The sequence below is a fragment of the Trachypithecus francoisi genome, unplaced genomic scaffold (genome assembly GCF_009764315.1).
Source record: "Trachypithecus francoisi isolate TF-2019V2 unplaced genomic scaffold, Tfra_2.0 Lachesis_group4, whole genome shotgun sequence".
In the NCBI taxonomy this organism is placed as follows: Eukaryota; Metazoa; Chordata; class Mammalia; order Primates; family Cercopithecidae; genus Trachypithecus; species Trachypithecus francoisi.
This window is the reverse complement of record NW_022681469.1, coordinates 129,354,622-129,377,336: the sequence shown is the minus strand read 5'-3', so window position 1 is coordinate 129,377,336 and position 22,715 is coordinate 129,354,622. Positions and strand designations below refer to the sequence as shown.

General features: G+C 41.6%; 1 protein-coding gene across 6 annotated transcripts in view; it reads right to left on the bottom strand.

The window, feature by feature from the left end:
- Positions 1-22,715, bottom strand: part of NPSR1 (neuropeptide S receptor 1) — a 223,488-nt gene that overhangs the window by 41,164 nt on the left and 159,609 nt on the right. For all 6 annotated transcript variants that reach the window (XM_033193520.1, XM_033193522.1, XM_033193521.1 and 3 more), the window contains 2 exons: positions 10,094-10,295; positions 3,295-3,371 (listed from right to left, as the gene is read on the bottom strand). In XM_033193520.1, coding sequence (XP_033049411.1) covers positions 3,295-3,371; positions 10,094-10,295 — 279 coding nt within the window. The remainder of the gene's footprint in view (positions 1-3,294; positions 3,372-10,093; positions 10,296-22,715) is intronic.

The following is a 22,715-nucleotide window of genomic DNA, read 5'->3' as shown; positions in this document are numbered from 1 at the left end:
TTGAGTTTGTGTTTTTAATTTTTAAAAAGTCTTGTCTTTATGTGTGCACTCAATATGTGTGTATTTGAATACCAGTTGTGTCACATGCTACCTGTGAAAACAAGCAAACTGTTTAAGCTTTAAGCCTGTCTTCTGTCTGTGAGAGACAGTAACACCACCTTGAAGAGTTGTGGATTAACTCATTTCCTGTTTAGAAAAAAAAAAAAAAAAGCACAGCTCACTGCCGGTGCAGTATTCTCAAATGGGAAATGGGTTAAATGGGAAATGAGCAATGGGCCATGGGTGAAATGGAGCAAACAGGAAACGAGTTAAAGGGAAGAACACAAGGAAAAGACCTAGCAGTGGCTGACAGGAGCTGCTCCGTCTGTCCCTCTGTCTTCTCTGTTTGTGTTGAGAGATGAATGGACGATGGCTTTGAGTGGGCCTTAGAGGGTCTAAGCATGACGTTTATACAGAGACGTGCATGACAAATATGTTTGTGGGTGCTGAGTTGATGGTTTTAAAAAATGAATATACATATATACATCTAGGATAATATTGGCTGTTTACTCAGGCTAAAGGGCCACAGGGCTATTGTTTCAATTATATGATTTAGGTAATTGTAGAAAATTTTTACGTATGGCTAAGTGAAAAATAGAAGAAAATAAAAATCAGCTAAAATTCGACCACTCAGAGATAATTTCAATAACATTGATAACATGTAGCTTCTTGATATTTTCCATTTCCCTCTCTCTCTAGCTATCATCTATGTATACATGCATATATATATTCTGCTAAGTAAAAATATGTGCACATATCTATAAAAGAGATACCATACTGCTTTCTTTTTCTTAATGTACTATATTGGAGAAATATTTCTATGGCAATAAGTACACTCTATATAATAATTTTTAGAGCTGCAGTACTTAATTGTATGGCTATATAATTATTATACTCAGTTCCCTCTTTGTAGGGTATTCAGATCTTTTCAGTTATTCATGATTATAAACAATATTTCTTACATTTGTTTCCTTTCTCTTTCTTTCTCCCCCTCTCGCCTCTCTTCCTCTCCCTATCTTTCCTTTCCTTTCTTTTCCTTCCTTCCTTCCTTCCTTCGTTCCTTCCTTCCTTCCTTCCTTCCTCCCTTCCTTCCTTCTTTCCTCTTCTTTCTTTTCTTTCCTCACTCTTTCTTTCTCCCTCATTCTATCTTTTGTTCTTCGTTTTATAAGGAGTGTATTTCCTTGTAGCATATGATATAACAATCTAATATATGATTATTTCCATATGGGCAGTTGTCTCAACCTTAGTAATTAAACAGTTTCTATTTCTCTATCAGTTTAAAATACTTCATCACATTCTAAATTCCTGAGGTTTCCTTTAGCATTTCTGTTCTGTTGGAATTCCCTGTCCATATAATTCTCTTTCAATGATTATAGTATTATAATTATAGTACTTATGAAATTTATTTGATATTTGATAGAGGAAGGATGCCTTCATCCAATTTTTTTCAGACAAATATTCTAACTTTTAACCAAAGCCAACTGCACTCAATAGAATGAATTCACTTGTGTTTATTCTCTCGATTGCTTTTGCTCTTCCAGAAAAAACAGGATGTGGAGACTGCACCAGTGGAAGGGAAGCACTAGAATCTGCATGGGGGCTGGAATTAGCCCCAAGCTGAATGACTGGGTCTTCGTGGGTTGAAAATTTCCAAGCAGCCTAAACACATCTCTTGGTTACACTGGTCAGTGAGCGTGAAGGTCAGCCACCTATGACTCTGTGTCTCACTGGACCAGATTGTCAAACCTGGTTGAACATCAAAAATACCTGAAGAGCTTTTCCGAAATAATGATGTCCATGCCCCACTCCAGATGGAGTGAATCAGAATCTGTCAGGGAATGGTGTCTGGGTTTTGGTGCATTTTAAAAGCTCCCCAGGCAATTCTACTGTGTAGCCAGGGCCAAGACCCAAGGCCCTAGACTGTAAGTTGCCTATAGTCAGGAACCATGCTATTCATTCATTTGTCATTCCCAGTCCCTTGTACCACTCCTGACATGCAGAAGAACACAGAGGAACTGAACTGAATTCAGGTGAAGAACCCAGACTTACATATCTCTACTCATTCTTCTAGGGAAAAAGACACAGGTTATCAGGGCCCGATAAAACTTGTGCATCCTCTTGGTGGCCTCACAGTCTTATTGGAAAAAGTAGCTTTAAGAGGGAGAAAACAAGCTCTGTCTTGGTCCAACAAAAGTTTAACTAACAGTCTGAAAAGAGGAGGGCTTAGGGAGAATCCAGTCTATACCCTTATTTTAACATCTTGGAGCCCAGGGATTATGTAACTTTGCCTGGTGGCACAGCTCTTTGTGGCACATCTGGAACAGAAAGCAGCTCTTCTTATTCCAGATATTTGTGGTGCAGCTTGTTGTCCTTGTGTGAGTGCATATAGTTGTGAGTATGCATTGTTAGTGTGTGTGAGACTGAGTGTGTGAAGGTGTGTGTATTTGTGTATATGAGCCTACGTTTTGTGTATGTGTGTGCACAAGGAATGGGAGGGGTGTGTAACCTGAGCGGATCCAGTCTCCTTCTGCAGAGCTATGACATTACAACAAACAGAAAACTAGAAGCCCTTTCTTCTTTTGGTCCCTTGGTTTGCTGTGTTTTCTCCAGACTGACCTTGGTCAGGTCCAGTAATGTTTTCCTGGGAAGCAGGACAGGCTTCCAGGGCTCAGAGTCTACTGCGTACGAGGGGCTCTGCAGTCAGGTTTACTGAGCAGGAACTTGGGGGAAGGTTGTAGTAGGTGGTCTTAGGCTTGATCTGGTTTGAATTGGTGTGTCAGGGCAGCTGGGAAAGAATGAACCACTGTGCCTTTACTGGCTTAAGGTCCAGGATTGTTCTATGGACAAATGGCAGCTTTATGTATCTGAAAATTCAAGTCAATCAGAAAAGCCTATCCTCATCTTTGCTGAAGGTGTGATGTCCTCCTTGTACAGTATCTTGTGTCCTCCAAGGTACTTCTTTGCTAGAACTGAGGCTGGGGTAACCCTTGGATCCTAGCTCAAAGGCTAACTCTCTGCTGGCATAGCTTGGCCAGGTCCAAAGTGCCCCCTTCCTTCTCCTAAATTTCAGGGAGGTCACATGGGGGACAACAGAGCCTGCCTGTGATAGCCTTTGGTGGGTCTGGTCTGTCGGCTGGGTCCTGATATGATCCTGTATGCTCGTGTATCAAGGGATCCCCAGCTCACATTTGCTAGAGGAAAACCTCTGGAGAAGCACATTAGCTAAGAATTGGGCCATGCAGAGTAGAGACTTACCTGAGCAGTTGGAAATCACTGTTTCGTAGGTTTTGCTTTTAATCCAGATAGTTCGGATCACAATGCCATACATGACACTGCAGAAAGAACCAAAGGTAGTATTAAAGTGGCTGGTGGATCTCTACTGTGAGGACACAGGGAAGACCACTCCCACCTCCCCGAGTGCAAGGTGCAAAGGGAGGAATCTTTTCACCATGCCTGTCCCTCTATACTTGCTGTTTATAGAATCACAACTGAAAGTGCCCATGAGGATCCATTGGATGGAGTCACTTCTGTCTTAAGTGAGGAGGCTAAGACCTGGTAAAGTTATGCAGTTTCCTCAAGGTAACCCAAATGGTTTGAAGGAGAGCTGTGATTAGAATCCAAAAACAGGCCTTAGAGTCGGAAAAGACTTGGGTCTCCTCTACTACTTGCCTGCTGTACAATCCTGACTTTAGTGACATCTTTTAAGTGACATCTATGATCCCTGACTCCAGCATTCATGGCTTTGTGTGATCCTCACCCCTTTAGTGTGGGAAGAGCAGGTGACTTGCCTCTAATCAATGCAGTGTGGCAAAGGGGATGGGACTGATTACATAGAGTGTAGCGCCTGTCTTGTTGGTGTCTCTCCCCATTGCTGGCTTTGAAGAAGCAAGGTGCCATGAACCCCACAGCTGCAAGAAAATGAATTCCGCTAAGGACCTGAGGGAGCTTGGAAAAGAGCCTTTCCCAGTCCAGCCTCTGATGACCCCCTGCCCTGGATAAACAACTTGATGACTGCCTTGCCTGAGCAGGGGACCCGGTTAAGCCATGGCCAGATTCTTGACCCACAGAAACTGTGAGATGATAAATGTATCTTGCTTTAAGTCATTAGGTTTGTGGTAATTTGTAAAGGAGTAATAGATAACTACTACACTGAGCCTCAGCTGAGGTTCTACAAAATGGTGTTGACAATACAGACCTCTTGAACTTTTTGAGTATCAGATGTGACAATATTTAAAGTGCCAAGTACAGTGCTGGAAAATTAGTGGAGATTAATTTCCTTTCTCCTCTTTTTGGTCTATTTTTTACACTATATCACACCAATTCTTACATGATTTAATCTGTGCCTAACAGGAAAACAAAGTGTTAATGATTCAAAAGTATCAAGAAGTTTTGTATCCTGGGTACTCTTTGATAAATATAAAAACTACTCTTCTTTAATATTACTTGATATTTTGACTACATTAAGCACCTTGGCAAAAAACTTTGGGACACAGCAATGCTTTATTTTAAAACTGCATATCTTCCCTCTTGAGAATCATTAGTTAAAAAAAAAATCAAAGCTTCAGTTTGCAGTAGCTGACAAAGCACTAATTGCTTTTAATGATTTTTAGAATATAACTTAATTAATGGCAATGTTAAAATCTCTGCTGCTTATTGCCTTTTCCCATTCTTGCTCAGTGAACCCTTCAGAGTGCTCCAGGAAAGCTCAGGGACTTTTTGGAGCATCTCCATTCTTTCTCGCATAATTGCCCAGGGACTTTTTTTTTTTTTTTTGCAATTTGTATGCCTGCAGTAAAGAAAAAATGAGAAAAATATTATTAGTGAGTTCAACTCTAAGTTGAATATTTGCTAGAACAGGGTAACTTCTTCCCCAGAAAGTGAAATACTGTACGAGGTAAGGTTACACTCACCATGGAAAGTTAATGGTTATGACAATTGCAACCCCAGTATACAATTGACCAATAATCCAGATATTTATGACTGTCAACCATGTACACAGAAGAAAGATTAAGAAATGTCTCATGCTTTAGGGATTTGGGCCTAAGTCACCCCCTCTTTTTACTTAGGGCCAATCAGATGAGTGAGAACCAGTACCAACTTTTCAGTTAGCATGGCAAACACCTAATAACTAGGGTATTATTGCCAAACCAGGCTACTTCTTGGAGCATACCAATCAAGTATCAAAGAGACATCTGCGTTGCTGTTTGTCACCACCAGTGTTTTGCTCTGTCACCCAGACTGCAGTGCAGTGTCAGGATTGTAGCTCACTGCAGCCTTGACCTCCCACCTCAGCCACCTGAATAGCTGGAACTACCAGTGTGTGCCACCCTGCCCAGATAATTTTTGTATATTTTCTAGAGACAGGGTTTCACCATGTTGCCAGGCTAGTCTTGAACTCCTGGGCCCGAGAGATCCATCTGCCTAGGCCTCCCAGAGTGCTGAAATTACAGGTGTGAGTCACCACACTTGGCCTTGTCTCTTTTCCTTTAGCTCATCAATCGGATGGCGGATAAGTTTTGTGGACTGTCTCAGCAAAATGACTCCACAATCTGTACCTTCCTCTCCATCCAGGTTTTCAGCATTAGTGGAGACCCTTACAATCTCTCTTTATTCATTTTGATGACCACTTTTATTGCGGGCCCTGTGATCCTCTTTGACCTTGGACCTCATGCCATGGACAGTGCTGGCCAGGTCCCTGGGGCCCTTTTACCCACCATGGCCGTGTATTCTATCTGCAGGGCTGCACCAACCTGGCAAGAGGCTTTCCCACAGTGTGATCCCCTTTCCTAAGCAAAATAAATGAATTTTTCTCACATATGACAAGTCAATGATCCATGACTAATGTGCTTTTTTTCACTTATTTTTTTGCAATTGTCGGTCATGAATCTCTTCTGCTTCTACCTTTATCTTACAGAGATGAAAATGATAAGAGAATGAGAAATCAATTAGGTAGGAAGAAAATAAGCACAGCTAAAGTAAAGCAATTACACTGGAGCTAATAACCTCCCCAGCAACAATTAGACAGTTATGTCAAGTGAATTTCAAAACAACTCCTGTTGTTTTGACCCAGAAAAACAACATATTGCCTTTGCTGTCAGTCACTATGGTTTCAACTCCTGGGAGCCTGATTTAGTGGATGATGGAAGAGCTACATCTTTATTCATACACAGCTCTCATGAGAGTTTGCCACCAACAATACAACTACCTCTCTCTCTCTTTCCCTCTCTCCTTTCTTCCCCCATCCTCTTTCTTTTCTCCCTTTTTTCTTTCCTCTCACATATATTTATGGAGGAGCTATCATAGTCAAAAACTGATCTAGGCATTAGATAGCCAGAAATTTCTATATTAGCAGCACGTGTACACGTGTGTTTGTGTTTGTGTGTGTGTGTGTGTGTGTGTGTATGTGCGTGAGAGACAGAGAGAGAGAGAATGAGAGAGGGGGAGAAAGCGTAGAGAGAGTGACATGACACATCTGTTGTTTGTTGCAATTTATTGCATTATTCATTCAATCTAATATTCACCAACTGTTTCGTGCGTGCTGGATGTGAAGTTCAGAAATGAAGAGGCCACAGTTCCTGCACTCATGAGATACAGTCACACTACCATGAAGTCTAGATGATGACATGGACAAAGTGAGGTTGGAGGTTAAGGAGTGAGGACCTGAGGTGCCTCTTGGTCCGGGGTTGGCAAGGGAAACTCTACCGTGGAGTTGGTATTGGAGATGAGACACGAAGGGTGTGAACTAGTTGGCAGAAACAAGACAAGGTGAGGTTGGCAGAGTGTTCAGGCATGGGAGTGATGCACATGGGTCAGAGGGGTGTTTGTTCCATAGCTGGAGTTGGGAGCTCAGGTGAGGTGTCAGCAGCTCACCGTGAAGCAGGCAGGGAATCTTTGAAAAAGACAAGTGGATCTTGTCCTAGCAGATACTGAATGCGATACGAAGCTGGGCAATAAGTAAACCAATGAGGGATTTGTGGCAGAAAAGCTACTAAGTTGGTTATTTGTGCTTTTTCTTTTTTTCTTAATTATGTTAATCACTACTATTAATAATTGAAAACAAAATAAAACCGTATTCAATATAGAGGCAAATGACAAATTAGGAGAAATATTTGCAACATCTGCAAAAAGAAAAAGGTTATTGTATATATAATATTTCTAAAGATAGAGAATAGAGAAAATGAAAACATTTAAACAAGAAAAGTAGCATTACTATCAATGATAAAATCCGCAGTTACTTTTGCACCAACCTAATAAGTATTTTTTAAAAAATGACAATCAGCATATAAAATATACTTAATCTTATTTGTAATGAAAGAAATGCAAAATAAAACAACTAAAGTATTTTTTTTCTATCAATTTGGTAAATGTAGCATATGTAGCATGCGTGAAGGACAATGAGGCATGGTGAACAACATGAGTAAACACTTTTCTTGAGCTGTTTTCTTTGTCTATTTAAGCTTGAAACAAAGAATTTAACCTTGCTCACAGCATTGAGCCCGGGGGCCAGAATATAAGCAATAAAGAAAGAATAAGAGTTGAACCTTATCTCTGAGATGAAATTGTAGCACCTATGCCAGGTACTCGTTGGAAACAAGTTCCTCACAAAATTCCCCCCAGGGCCTGGTCTTGTTTGAGAAGACAGTTGTTGCTGAAGGAGGCGAGGATGTTGGTCCCCCAGAGAGAAGCTCTTTCTTCACCAGGGGGAGCTACGAAAGAGGGAAGGTGATGAAAGAGAAGCCTCTTGTCAGGTAGGAAATGCTTCAGAGAAGCTCAAGGATGGCTGGAGGTCATGGCTGAGTTTTCATGACTGTCACGGCTGGAAGCAAGGAGCTAGGATCAGGCCTACAGAGGCCTTAGTTTGGTGAGAGCTGAGGAAACCAGTTTTTGAAATCATTTCCTTCAATCAGCAAACATGTTGTATTTTGCCCTTTCAAGGACACGAAAAAAAAACACACTGGCTATCCTGTAGGCAAGTTCAAGGAGAAGTCCTGGTGGAAAAAGCAGCCCAAATAACGGGGAAATCATAGATGCAGGACAACCTGAGGTGCATGGTCCACGTGCTGCAGCATCCGCTCTGCTGAGCAGGGACTTTGACTGGAGCTCATTTCTTGAACTGATGGGAAATCAACCAGCAGTGAAGCCAAGACATGCACTGCCACTGAAATCGATGCCTCAGTTGCTCAGGGTGACACAAGCCGCTTCCTTCCAAATGCTCTCTGACCGCTCCGGCTCACTTGCCTATTACTTACCTTGGGTGGTTGTCTAAGTAATCTTATCTCCTTCAAACTTCCTCTCAAGCTCAGCTTGATGGAGTGGAGAGCAATAAGTCAAAATAAAGTATAGGTGTTAAGTTGTCCATTCAGCAGAGGTGACTGGACAACACCCCATCTCAGAAAGGCTGCTGGGTTGGCTATTGAGGTCACTCTGTGCTTGCCCATCTCAATCTCTGATGCGGGGGTAGGGGCAACGCAATTGCTTCTTTTAGTTTTAATTCTACTCTTATGAAAAATTCAGGGGTTTGACCATATGATGGATAACATTTCTCCCAGCTATAGTATTTTATGAGACTAAAGATGAATAGTGAGCAAGAAAAGGTGACTCCCACCATATCAGAAAACACTTGAAAAGCATGCCACCAGCTTAGTAATTAAAGAAATGCATATTAAAACAATGAAATACTTTTTAAACTCTTAGGTTGGCAAAGATTTAGTAAGGAAATAGTGCTACCTTCCATTGGATCAGGGGAGCAAAAAACAAGAGCCCTTGTATGGTGTTCCCCAGAATATACTTTTTCTACAAGTGATTTAGCTAACAGGCCAAGAAACAATACAACTTTTCTCAAGGGCAGCTTGTGACTATGCATCAAAAGTTTTAAAATGTGCATCATCTTTGATCTATACCTTTGATCTAGTAATTCCACGAGAATGAGTTATGAGGAAATAACCAGAGACTCATGTACAGTTTTAAGTACAAAGATTTTTATCACAGCTGTCTTTACACTATCAAAAACAAAGGCTGATCTTCCTTTGCTTATAATGTGTTATATGACACACTATGGCTGGCTTAGAGGTACTCAAAAGGCGCAGGATCATCGTGGCCCAAGAATACAGACAATGTGCCAGGTCTCTCCCTGTAGTCTCCCACCCCATCCACACATGCAGAGCCCATTTCAGAGGGTGATCCTGCCACATGGCCAAGTGAGACCCTACCTTGACCAGGTTGTTGTGCTAATCTCTGTTAAAAGACCATCTACAGCTCACCATTGGCTGCAGGATAAAGGACACTCTATGACTTTTTTGCCAAGGTCATTCACAACTGAGCCTCCCCCAGCCACTGGAAGGAGCTCACTGCCAACTTCTGTCCCATTGGCACTGTCTACCCGTCCACTCTGCCCCTACACTCACTCCAATTTCTGGTCATCAGAGTCTGCTTCCTCCCCACTTCTCCCTTATCCTATCTGGATCATTTCCTCCTTCAATGGTGGCTTTCAAAATATATTCCCTGGCATTATGCGACTCCACTGCATACACAATTTAGCATATTAGTGCATACTGAGTTTTGTGTTCAGTTTGTTTCAAGTATATCTGTCTTTTCATTTACAAAATCCCTACAAGTTGTAATTTGCCTTATATTTGGAAGGTTGCAAGATATAAAAGAAATAATATGGTATGAAATCAGAAAAACCTGGATATCAATCCTGTTTGATGTTGCGTAAGTTACTTAACCACTCTGAGCTTGAGTTTCATTATTCATTAAATTGGGACAATGGTAATTGTTTCACAGTGTTGTACTGTGGCTAATGTGATAATTGTTAGCTGTTTGGCGCAATGCCTGCCCTATATACCCAGTAATTGCTAATTCCCTTCTCCTTACTCTACTTTGAAGAAATTGGGCTTACCCTATAGTATCTACACATAAAATCTTGTGGCCTGGCCAGCTCCCCCTAGGGCACTAGAAAAAATGGGCCTGTAGGGGAGGAGAGCAGCAGCTGGCAAAGCAGGAAAGCCCCCCGCCCAACCACCCCCTGTATGGTCCTGGCCTGACAGCTTCTTACCTGATGATTGTCAGAGGGATGAAGTACACCAGGAAGGCCACAATGGTCATGTATGGGGTCCAGTAGGAGTCATCAGGCCACAGGGCCCAGCATTGCACTTCACCGTTGGAGAGTGTCCTCTTCCCAAATATGATCAGGGTGGGAATGGAGAACAGGAAAGACAGGCTCCAGGCAATCACAATGAGGACCCTGGCTTGCTTTTCTGCCCAAAGAGAAGAGAGGGATGTCTGCGTATGTAGCAACCATTCTGGGGAGCACAATGGAGTCTGCTATAGAAAAGGATCACTGTGGGGCAGCCACCCTGGACCTCACAGAACCTCCCAGAGCCTCAGTTTCCTCATAGGTAAACAGGGAGACAGTACCTCCATACAGAGTCAATGTGAAGATTATAAAGGGAAGCTTGAACAGAAGCTAGCACATTGCCTGGCCTAAGGTTGGTGCTTCTTCTTTCCTGATTTCCCCGTCTGACTTGAGATGTTGACGCATCCATTCCTGCAGTATTAGGGAACTCAGTTTGTACCATGTACATTTGGTAAGTTGCAGTGCAAATGCTGAGTTGTGTCTGACCCATATACAGTCACTCTTTTATTACGAGGCAGGGCTACAGCCTTAGGTCCGCGTGGCATCCTTTCACTGTACCCAGCACTGCAAAGCACTGGGACAGTTTTTGAGAGTTATTTGCCAAATGGGAAGGAACCTTCTTTTTTTTTTTTTTTTTTTTTGGTAGGAACATGGGTGGACTTATAAGACAGGGAAAGAACACTGAACTTTGTTCTGGATAGTAGGGTGCATTCAAAACCAGCCCAGAAACCTGGTAGCTATATCTGCACACTGGATTTCAGTTGCAATATTCTGACCTTGGCTAAACCATGCAGTCTCAGCCTCATCTTTTCTTTAAATTGGTATAAAAGATACCTGCTCTGACCACCTCAGCAGGCTATGATGGGGCTGGAGAGAGACAATTAATATATAAGCAAGCACCTTTAAGACACACCTGTTGTTATGATGTGATGCTTTCTGTCAAGCTGTTGTTGAAGCTCTCATCTTAATCCCTCACCTAGCTGGGCTTTCTGTGCTCACTGGCTCTGGGACCTTCTTCCAGAAACAGGAGGCCACCTTGCTCCCCTACTTTCAACTTGGAAAGCAGGCATGTGTCTTTGGGTGGGGTTGGAATGTAGAGTCAGGTGGTGTTGTCGAACAGTGTGTTGGCTGTGGTCGAGGAGCTATAAGAAGTGAGAAAAATCTAGAGGAAACTAGGGACTCTATTAAAATCCAAACCTGAAATATTTAGGAGAATAATATCTAGGGTTCTGTTCTTGCTGAATTATACGCACTGAAAAGAGATACTAGATTCATGTAGAAAAGAGTTGTCATGGCCCACTGAGCAAGCAGGAGTCTTCAGGTAGAATTATAATAGCAATCTGATTAAGGTCTTTCTTGTTCCTTACATGCAACCGGTAATCCACTGGGGATAGGGGGAGAGGTTTTCCTGCCTGAGTTTGGAAACTCAAGCCCCTTGATGTTAGTGATGACTCATAGGTGACGGGCACATTAAGTGGTAAACGCTGGTCAATTTAGTTAATTATATAAAAATTAGTAATTAAAATCCTAGACAACAATAAAAAACCCAAATTCTCAAGAGGATTTCAAGTATTTTCTCCCTAGGTGGGCTTGCTTCAAGTAGGAAGTCCAGCAGAGGTACCAGCCCTTCTGCTTTCTATCCTCGTCTGCTATTCCTCGTCCTCCCCCAGGTCGCTATCCACATTGAGGTCTCTCCAGAGCTGGGGTACAGGGAACCAGGGAGGAGGAAGAGGACAGAGTTCTCACTTGACTTCTGCTGTCATCAGAGGGCTTTGTGCTCTCTGTGTCTGGCTGCATCCAAAGCTGATTCTTGGTCCCCTGAGGAACTTTTCTGGGTCCTTTGGAAATTCTCCTGTGGGGTCTTGCTGGTGGCCACTTGCTTGACTTGGGCAGTGACGTTCCACCCTCCCTGGAGACCTCCAGGGAGGCCTCTCTCTCTGGCCGAAATGTCTGGGGCAGGATCTTTTTTAACACAGCCTCAGGCAAACTTCACGATGCAGGTTCTACATCAGCCCCCTGGGCTAGGACCACAGCACCAACCAGCCTCTCTTCAACGGTCTCAAGTGTGATGTAGTCATCGGTCCCCAATGCTCTCAAATACAGGGAACATGTCAAGCTCTGTGAGTCATCATGCGAAGCCCTCTCACTAGACTTAATTTATGTAGACATCGAGTCACCTGTGATTAGGACAGTATGAAAGGTGAAAGAGAGACTGAGAACAGTGTCGACATCTTCACTGGATGAGGGCCTTGGCCATATGGGCACAGGCATGGGGAAGGCATTGTAGAAGGTAGCCTAGACTGATAGCACGAGCATCAGAGAAACAGAGCAGGCATGTATGTGCAATATTGAAGGAGAAATGGCCTAGAGGTGGTCTAGAAAGGTAGGAAAATGTCTTCACCACCACCATGCCATAAGGTATCTAAAAAGGAAGGTTGAGGAGCATCCTTCTGAGATGTCTTAGGGGAATCAGCCACCTCAGGAGACAGGAGGTGGGGGCAGCCTCCCATTAGGAGGTTGATGGTATAGGGGAGCTGGTCCCTAAAGGAATAGAGAAACACCAGGGGTGGAGAGAAGCAGCGGGAGTTCAGATTAGGAAAGAAGCAGGGTGGGATGAAGTGGGCAGGAGGTAGAACTGGAGGGGGTTCTTCTTGATGGTGGGGGTGTGAAGCCTGATGGGTTTCTATGGTCCTGGGTGACATTAGTAGCTGCCCCCTGTGCTCTTGTTCTTTCAATGGTTAGAATTCTAATGTCGTCTTCTTCTATAGGTCCCAGGACACTTTTAAGGGCAACATGTGACTCCTGGGCCCCACCCAGTTTCCACTTGATGGTAAACAGTGCATTCACTTTTGAGAGGGATGCACAGGGAAACAGATTAAGACAGTATAGCATCATAATTTAGAATCAACTCTACCAAGGTCTCCAAAGATGTTTCCCCAAAGGCCCAGCAGGGTACAGGCTTGGAGCTGTTTTTCTCATACCGGTGTTGGGCTGCACTGGGAAAGCCCCACTCTCTTAGGCTGTGATGCAGCTGCCACAGCAGGGAGACTGATGGCTTTCCAGGCAGCTGAGCCCATTTGCCATGAAGAGTGACTTCTCAGGGCTGAAGGATCCAGGATCGAACAGATGAAATGCAGGTCTGCATATGAGGTAGACTGTCTCGTGTTTCTCACCCCCGGAAAGTCAGACTCCCTCTTCCATGTGCTCTTGTCCATTTCTGCACGTCTCTACTGCTTAGCCTTCTTCTTTTCCATGTAACTAATTTACCTTTTTATAAAATCGTGTAAGTTACGCATATTGATTACAGAAACACTAGCAAATAAAAATAAGCGAAAAGGAAAAAAATCCATAGTGGCACCCACCAGAAAGGTCAAGTTTAAATTTTGATAATGCATGCATATATAATACACAGATTACACATTTAAAAATGAGATCACAATACAGATGCTACCTTGTAACCGAATTTTTTTCCTCTGAAAAGCCTGTTATGACCATCTTTTCCTGTTAAGAAATATGAATCTGTACAAGTGGCATTTTTTTTCAGGTAGTAAGATCCTTTCTTCAAATACAATTTTAGAACCCAGTATAGAAAATTATAGAAAGCTCAGGTAGCTTCGGTTGAAACTGAGACAGTCAGCAACTCCCAGATCTGCCCTGGAGCAGGCCAGCAAAATGAGCCCTCTGGGAGTCAGTGTGGAAAGCACAATTGGAAAAGTACTGATAAATAATATTTTTTCCGAAGGTTATACCATACTCCAATTTTATCAGTAGCCTATTATGATCTAAGTTGTTTTCCATTTTTTTGTTATAAATCATTTATATTCATCTATTTTTCCCAGTTCTAGTTATTCCTTAGGATAAACGCTTAGAAACAGAAGATTTATTAACTTTGGACAAATATTGTTACATTTCCCTCAAAAGTGCCTACTGTTTATGGCTGTCACTATAACAACAAAAGTACCCATTTCCTTATACTCTCTTAATACTTAGATAATTCTTCCTTTTAATCTTGTTATGTGGTTGATAAAAGTTTGTATCCAAATGTTCAATCTTGCAATTCTTTAATTAGTGGTCAGAAGAACATTTTTACATATTTTCTTTTCATTTTTTATTTATTTATTTTTTATTTATTTTTTTGACCAAGTCTCACTCTGTTGCCCAGGCTAGAGGGCTAGAGTGCAGTGGCGCGTTCTCCACTCACTGCAACCTCTGCCTCCCAGGTTCAAGCAATTCTTGTGCCTCAGCCTCCTGAGTAACTGGGATTACAGGTGCGTGCCACCACGCCCAGCTAATTTTTGTATTTTTTAGTAGAGACAGGGTTTCACTATGTTGGCCAGGCTGGTCTCAAACTCCTGACCTCAAGTGATCCACCCGCCTCGGCCTCCCAAAATGCTGGGATTACCAGCGTGGGCCACAGCACCTCATCTCATTTATGTTTCTTTGTTTCCTGATAGTCTGTTCATGCCCTTTGCCCATTTACTCAATTAGAATGTTTTCATTTCTTTGCCAGACTTCTTTATAAAAAGGATATTTTTCTTTGCTTATTATATAAAAATATTTTCCATTTATAATTTTGCTTGTTTATTTATGAATATTTATTATGTATATAAATAATTTAGATTTTTATGTAGTAAAAAACTATATTTTCCTTGTTGTTTCTGCTTTTGATATGATTCCTGGAAAGGCCTTTCCTTCACTGAAATTATGAAGGTGTTACCCAAATATTCTTTTACTCTTTTTATGTTTAAAGTGTTAATTTTTTCAATCCAACTAAAACGTACTTTGTTATTAGCTATGGCGGGTGGTGATCTAATATTTTTAAAAAAGGCCAGACAGCTATTTCAACATATAGTATAATGACTAATTCATTTTTTGCCCACTGATTTGAAATTTTGTATGATTTACATGTGTTATTCTGGTTCCAGTATTATATCGTTTTAATTATCAAAATTTTGTATTATGTTTTAATATAACACTGCATATTTCTCTTCATTATTTTGATATTTTTCTAATTATTCTCATATTCGTTTTTGGTGAAGAGCTTTAAAATTGTCAACTTTTCTGGAGTTGCTGGCTAAGAAAAACACTGCTTCAGTAAATAGCAGTAAAAAATAAATAAAACATAGCCTCCCCTGGGTTAAGCGGCCATTGCCTTGTGCCTGCACAGCTACATTTGACTCCCTCCTGGCTTCTCCCTGCTCCGTGACTCTCCCAGAGAGCCCAACGTCTCTCCGGGAAATCTCTTCTTTCTTTCTTTTTTTTTCTGAGACGGAGTCTCGCTGTCGCCCAGGCTGGAGTGCAGTGGCCGGATCTCAGCTCACTGCAAGCTCCGCCTCCCGGGTTTACGCCATTCTCCTGCCTCAGCCTCCCGAGTAGCTGGGACTACAGGCGCCCACCACCTCGCCTGGCTAATTTTTTGTATTTTTAGTAGAGACGGGGTTTCGCCGTGTTAGCCAGGATGGTCTGGATCTCCTGACCTCGTGATCCGCCTGTCTCGGCCTCCCAAAGTGCTGGGATTACAGGCTTGAGCCACCGCGCCTGGCCCCGGAAATCTCTTCTTTCTACGGCTTTCTCTCGGCTGAGCCGCATGCAAACCCCAAACCCCGCCTCTCAGCTGCCTTTAAATTCTGACAAGCTGCGGCACTAAAACGACTTCCGCGTTGGGTTTCCTGGAACCTCGCGTTCCCCGTTCTCACCAGCTGCCTTCACCCTACAAACTTGTGAGTATCAGTTCATCCTCTACAAGGCCAGGGAGTTCTCCCAGGGGCTGAATTATACATTATACACTTAGCTTCCCTGTTTCATCTGCTCCCTCGTGTGCTGGAAATTCTTAGACGTTTCTGGTATTTGGATGGCTTCTTTCTTTGACTCTCATTTCAGATGCAGGTCTCCCCCCGTTTCTACATTTCTTCAGTGACTTTCCTTGGGACTGGGCAGGGGAAGGGAGCTGGCTAATGTGTTTCTAGGCTTTCATCTTACCCAGAAGCTATCGATGATGAGGAGTTTCCAAGCACCTAATGTTGAGCCTCTCTTAATTTTGTAGTGAGGAAATAAGTTGTTTTACATCTTTAGAAAAAAACTATAATATTAATTGCTGCCTTTCTGATAATTTAGGACACTGTTTGTAATATTACACAGTGTCTCCCAGAACTAGACATATTTCCCATGAGCAGTTAATTTTTTAACCTAGTGAATATGGTGACACACGTAATCCATCATGTCACCCTCTTGGCTATGGGTCTCAAGTCTGTACCTCTAACAAGTTTCCTGGTACTTCCCTCATGCAATTTCCTATACTTATTTTTCCTTCACTTCGATTTCTTCATCTTCAAATACTTTGGCGTCGATGTCCTTTTGTCCACCACATTCAATCCTTTCTGAAGTTGGCTAGGCATAAATAAATAGATGGATAAATAAATGTATCATGGGCCAGGCGCAGTGTCTCACGCCTTGTAATCCCAGCACTTTGGAAGGCCAAGTTGGATTGCTTGAGCCCAGGAGTTTGAGACCAACCTGGCCAACATGGTGAAACCCCATCTCTACTAAAAATACAAAAATTAGGGAGGCATGGTGGTGTGCACCTGTAATCCCAGCTACTTGGGAGGCTGAGGCACAAGAATCACTTGAACCTGGGAGGCAGAAGTTGCAATGAGCTGAGATCACACTACTGCACTCCAGCCTGGGCGACAGAATGAGACTCTGTCTTAAAAAAAAAAAAAAAAAAAAAAGTGTATCACAAATCCATGAATGTAAACCAAAAATAAAGTTATAAGGTCCCCCAACTATCTGAATGGATTTCCTCTTCAGTCAAGGCTCTTTTAAGATTTAACCTGAGAGGCTGTTCCAGGCCATGATGGGAAGTGGGCAGTGGGACAGGTCTCATTATACCTCTCCAGCATTAACATCAACACAGACTTTAAGTCTGATGAGAAATGTTTTACAACCTAGTCTCCCTGAAGAGGAAAGCTGAAAGTTTCCTCTGCAAATAAGAAGTTTGGTCTCCACAGTTCTTTATCTTAACTCAGACATTCCTTTCTATTGATCCCAGGTCTTTAGATAAACTCAACTAATTGTCAACTGGAAAAAATTTAAATCTACCTATAATCTGGAAGCTTCGCCCACCACCCCCCACCCCACGCTACCCAACCCTGCCATTTTGGACCAACCCTAAGTATTTCTTAAATGTGTTTGATTGAACTCTCATGTCTCCCTAAAATGTATAAAACCAAGCTGCACCCTGACCACCTTTGGCACATATTCTCATGACCTCTTGAGGGCTTTGTCCATCGTCACTGATATTTCATTCAGAATAAACCTCTACAAATATTTTACACAGTTTGATGCTTCATTGACACATCTTGCATACCTATGTCATGAAATGTCTCTCCTGTCTCCCCTGCCTCATCCATTTCCTGCCTCCCCTATCATAATAACTAGGGCTGCACAGTGCCCAGAAAACTTGGTTCAGGTCTCAACCCTTCACAAAACAGACACACTAAATTATCAAGAAGAAATCTAGGAAACAAGTATATTTTCTGTTTTTAAAATTAACTTCTAAACCACTTTATTGATGTATAATTGACATATAAAAAGATATACATATGCAGTGCATACCACTTGATGTGTCTGGAGATATGTATACATTCCTGTAACCATCATTACAAGCAATGCTATAAATGTATCCATCACCTCCAAAGGCTTCTTCCTGTCCTGCTTTAGTCTTGTTTTGTTTAGTTTTTCTCCTTTTGTGGCAAGAGCACCTAAAATAAAGTTTACCTTGTTAGCAAATTCTTTTTTAAAATTATTATTATACTTTAAGTTCTAGGGTACATGTGCACAACGTACAGGTTGGATACATAGGTATACATGTGCCATGTTGGTTTGCTGCACCCATCAACTTGTCATTTACATTAGGTATTTCTGCTAATGCTATCCCTCCCCCAGCCCCCCACTCCCCAACAGGCCCCGGTGTCTGATGTTCCCTGCGCTGTGTCCAAGTGTTCTCATTGTTCAATTCCCACCTATGAGTGAGAACATATAGTGTTTGGTTTTCTGTCTTTGTGATAGTTTGCTGAGAATGATAGTTTCCAGCTTAATCCATGTCCCTGCAAAGGACACAAACTCACCTTTTTTATGGCTGCATGGTATTCCATAGTGTATATGTGCCACATTTTCTTAATCCAGTCTATTATTGATGGACATTTGGGTTGGTTCCAAGTCTTTGCTATTGTGAATAGTGCCACAATAAACATACGTGTGCATGTGTCTTTATAGTAGCATGATTTATAATCCTTTGGATATATACCAGTAATGGGATTGCTGGGTCAAATGGTATTTCTAGCTCTAGATCCTCGAGGAATTGCTATACTGCCTTCCACAATGGTTGAACTAATTTACACTCCCACCAAAGTGTAAAAGCGTTCCTATTTCTCCACATCCTTTCCAGGATCTGTTGTTTCCTGACTTTTTAATGATCAACATTCTAATTGGCATGAGATGGTATCTCACTGTGGTTTTGATTTGCATTTCTCTGATGACCAGTGATGATGAGCATTTTTTCATGTGTCTGTTGGCTGCATAAATGTCTTCTTTTGACAAGTCTGTTCACATCCTTTGCCTACTTTTTGATAGGATTGTTTATTTTTTCTTGTAAATTTGTTTGAGTTCTTTGTAAATTCTGGATATTAACTCGTTGTCAGATGAGTAGATTGCAAAAATTGTCTCCCATTCTGTAGGTTGCCTATTCACTCCGGTGATAGTTTCTTTTGCTGTGCAGAAACTCTTTAGTTTAATTAGATCCCATTTGTCTATTTTGGCTTTTGTTGCCATTGCTTTTGGTGTTTTAGTCATGAAGTCCTTGCCCATGCCTATGTCCTGAATGGTATTACCTAGGATATCTTCTAGGGCTTTTATGGTTTTAGGTTTAACATTTAAGTCTTTAATCCATCTCGAATTAATTTTTGTATAAGATGGAAGGAAGGGATCCAGTTTCAGCTTTCTACATATGGCTAGCCAGTTTTCCCAGCACAATTTATTAAATAGGGAATCCTTTCCCTATTTCTTGTTTTTGTCAGGTTTGTCAAAGATCAGATGGTTGTAGATGTGTGGTGTTATTTCTGAGGCCTCTGTTCTGTTGCATTGGTCTATATATCTGTTTCTGCACCAGTTCCATGCTGTTTTGGTTACTGTGGCCTTATAGTATAGTTTGAAGTCAGGTAGCTTGATTTCTCCAGCTTTGTTCTTTTGGCTTAGGATTGTCTTGGCCATGCAGTCTCTTTTTTGGTTCCATATGAACTTTAAAGTAGTTTTTTCCAATTCTGTGAAGAAAGTCATTGGTAGCTTGATGGGGATGGCATTGAATCTATAAATTACCTTGGGCAGTATGGCCCTTTTCACTATATGGATTCTTCCCATCCATGAGCATGGAATGTTCTTCCATTTGTTAGTGTCCTTTTTTATTTCGTTGAGCAGTGATTTGTAGTTCTCTTTGAAGAGGTCCTTCACATCCCTTATAAGTTGGATTGCTAGGTATTTTATTCTCTTTGTAGCAATTGTGAATCAGAGTTTACTCATAATTTGGCTCTCTATTTGTCTGTTATTGGTGTATAGGAATGCTTGTAATTTTTGCACATTGATTTTGTATCCTGAGACTTTGCTGAAGTTGCTTATCAGCTTAAGGAGATTTTGGGCTGAGACAATGGGGTTTTCTTTTCTTTTTTTTTTTTTTTTGAGACAGAGTCTCGCTCTGTCGCCCAGGCTGGAGTGCAGTGACCGGATCTCAGCTCACTGCAAGCTCCGTCTCCCGGGTTTACGCTATTCTCCTGCCTCAGCCTCCCGAGTAGCTGGGACTACAGGTGCCCACCACCTCGCCCGGTTAGTTTTTTGTATTTTTTAGTAGTGACGGGGTTTCACCGTGTTAGCCAGGATGGTCTCGATCTCCTGACCTCGTGATCCGCCCGTCTCGGCCTCCCAAAGTGCTGGGAGACAATGGGGTTTTCTAAATATACAATCATGTCATTTGCAAACAGGGACAATTTGACTTCCTCTTTTCCTAATTGAATACCCTTTATTTCTTTCTCTTGCCTGATTGCCCTGGCCAGTACTTCCAATACTATGTTGAATAGGAGTGGTGAGAGGGGGCATCCTTGTCTTGTGGCAGTTTTCAAAGGGAATGCTTCCAGTTTTTGCCCATGATATTGGCTGTGGGTTTGTCATAAATAGCTCCTATTATTTTGAGATATGTTCCATCAATACCTAGTTTATTGAGAGTTTTTAGCATGAAGGGCTGTTGAATTTTGTTGAAGGCCTTTTCTGGATCTATTGAGATAATCATGTGGTTTTTGTCATTGGTTCTGTTTATGCGATGGATTACATTTATTGATTTGTGTATGTTGAACCAGCCTTGCATCCCAGGGATGAAGCTCACTTGATCATGGTGGATAAGCTTTTTGATGTGCTGCTGGATCTGGTTTGCCAATACTTTATTTGAGGATTTTCGCATCGATGTTCATCAGGGATATTGGTCTAAAATTCTCTTTTTTTATTGTATCTCTGCCAGGCTTTGGTATCAGGATGATGTTGGCCTCATAAAATGAGTTAGGGAGGATTCCCTCTTTTTCTACTGATTGGAATAGGTTCAGAAGTAATGGTACCAACTCCTCTTTGCACCTCTGGTAGAATTCAGTTGTGAATCGATCTGGTCCTGGACTTTTTTTGGTTGGTATGCTATTAATTATTGCCTTAATTTTAGAGCCTGTTAATGGTCTATTCAGAGATTCAACTTCTTCCTGGTTTAGTCTTGGGAGGGTGTATGTGTCTAGGAATTTATTCATTTCCTCTAAATTTTCTAGTTTATTTGCATAGAGGTGTTTATAGTGTTCTCTGATGGTAGTTTGTATTTCTGTGGGATCGGTGGTGATATCCACGTTATCATTTTTTATTGCATCTGTTTGATTATTCTCTCTTCTTTATTAGTCTTGCTGGCGGTCTATCAATGTTGTTGATCTTTTAAGAAAACCACCTCCTGGATTCACTGAGTTTTTGAAGGGTTTTTTGTATCTCTATCTCCTTCATTTCTTCTCTAATCTTAGTTATTTCTTGCCTTCTGCTAGCTTTTAAATGTGTTTGCTCTTGCTTCTCTAGTTCTTTTAATTGTGATGTTAGGGTGTCGATTTTAGAACTTCCCTGCTTTCTCTTATGGGCATCTATTTCTATACATTTTCCTCTACACGCTACTTTAAATGTGTCCCAGAGATTCTGGTACGTTGTATCTTTGTTCTTATTGGTTTCAAAGAACATCTTTATTTCTGCCTTCATTTCATTATTTACCCAGTAGTCATTCAGGAGTGGGTTATTCAGTTTCCAAGTAGTTGTGTGGCTTTGAGTGAGTTTCTTAATCCTGAGTTCTAATTTATTGCGCTGCTGTCTAAGAGACAGGTTGTTGTGATTGCTGTTCTTTTTCATTTGCTGAGGAGTGCTTTACTTCCAATTATGCAGTCAATTTTAGAATAAGCATGATGTGGTGCTGAAAAGAATGTATATTCTGTTGATTTGGGGTGGAGATTTCTGTAGATATCTATTAAGTCTGCTTGGTGCAGAGCTGAGTTCAAGTCCTGAATATCCTTGTGAACCTTCTGTCTTGTTGATCTTTCTAATATTGACAGTGGGGTGTTAAAGTCTCCCATTATTCTTGTGTTGGAGTCTAAGTCTTTTTGTAGGTCTCTAGGAACTTGCTTTGTGAACCTGGGTGCTCCTGTATTGTGTGCATATATATTTAGGTTCGTTAGCTCTTCTTGTTGAATTGATCCTTTTACCATTAAGAAACGGCCTTCTTTGTCTCTTTTGATCTTTGTTGGTTTAAAGTCTGTTTCATCAGAGACTAGGATTGCAATCCCTGCTTTCTTTTGCTTTCCATTTTCATGGTAGATCCTCCTACATCCCTTTATTTTGAGCTTATGTGTATCTCTGCACATGAGATGGGTCTCCTGAATGCAGCACACTGATGGGTCTTGACTCTTTATCCAATTTGCCAGTCTGTGTCTTTTCATTGGAGCATTTAGCACACTTACATTTAAGGCTAATATTGTTATGTGTGAATTTGATCCTGTCATTATGATGTTAGCTGGTTATTTTGCCCATTAATTGATGCAGTTTCTTCTAAGCACCAATGGTCTTTACAATTTGGCATGTTTTTGCAGTGGTTGGTACTGGTTGTTCCTTTCCATGTTTAGGGCTTCCTTCAGGAGCTCTTGTAAGGCAGGCCTGGTGGTGACAAAATCTCTCAGCATTTGTTTGTCTGTAAAGGATTTTATTTCTCCTTCACTTATGAAACTTAGTTTGGCTGGATATGAAATTCTGGGTTGAAAATTCCTTTCTTTAAGAGTGTTGAATGTTGAACCCCACTCTCTTCTGGCTTATAGGGTTTCTGCCAAGAGATCTGCTGTTAGTCTGATGGGCTTCCCTTTGTGGGTAACCTGACCTTTCTCTCTGGCTGCCCTTACCATTTTTTCCTTTATTTTAACCTTGGTGAATCTGACAATTA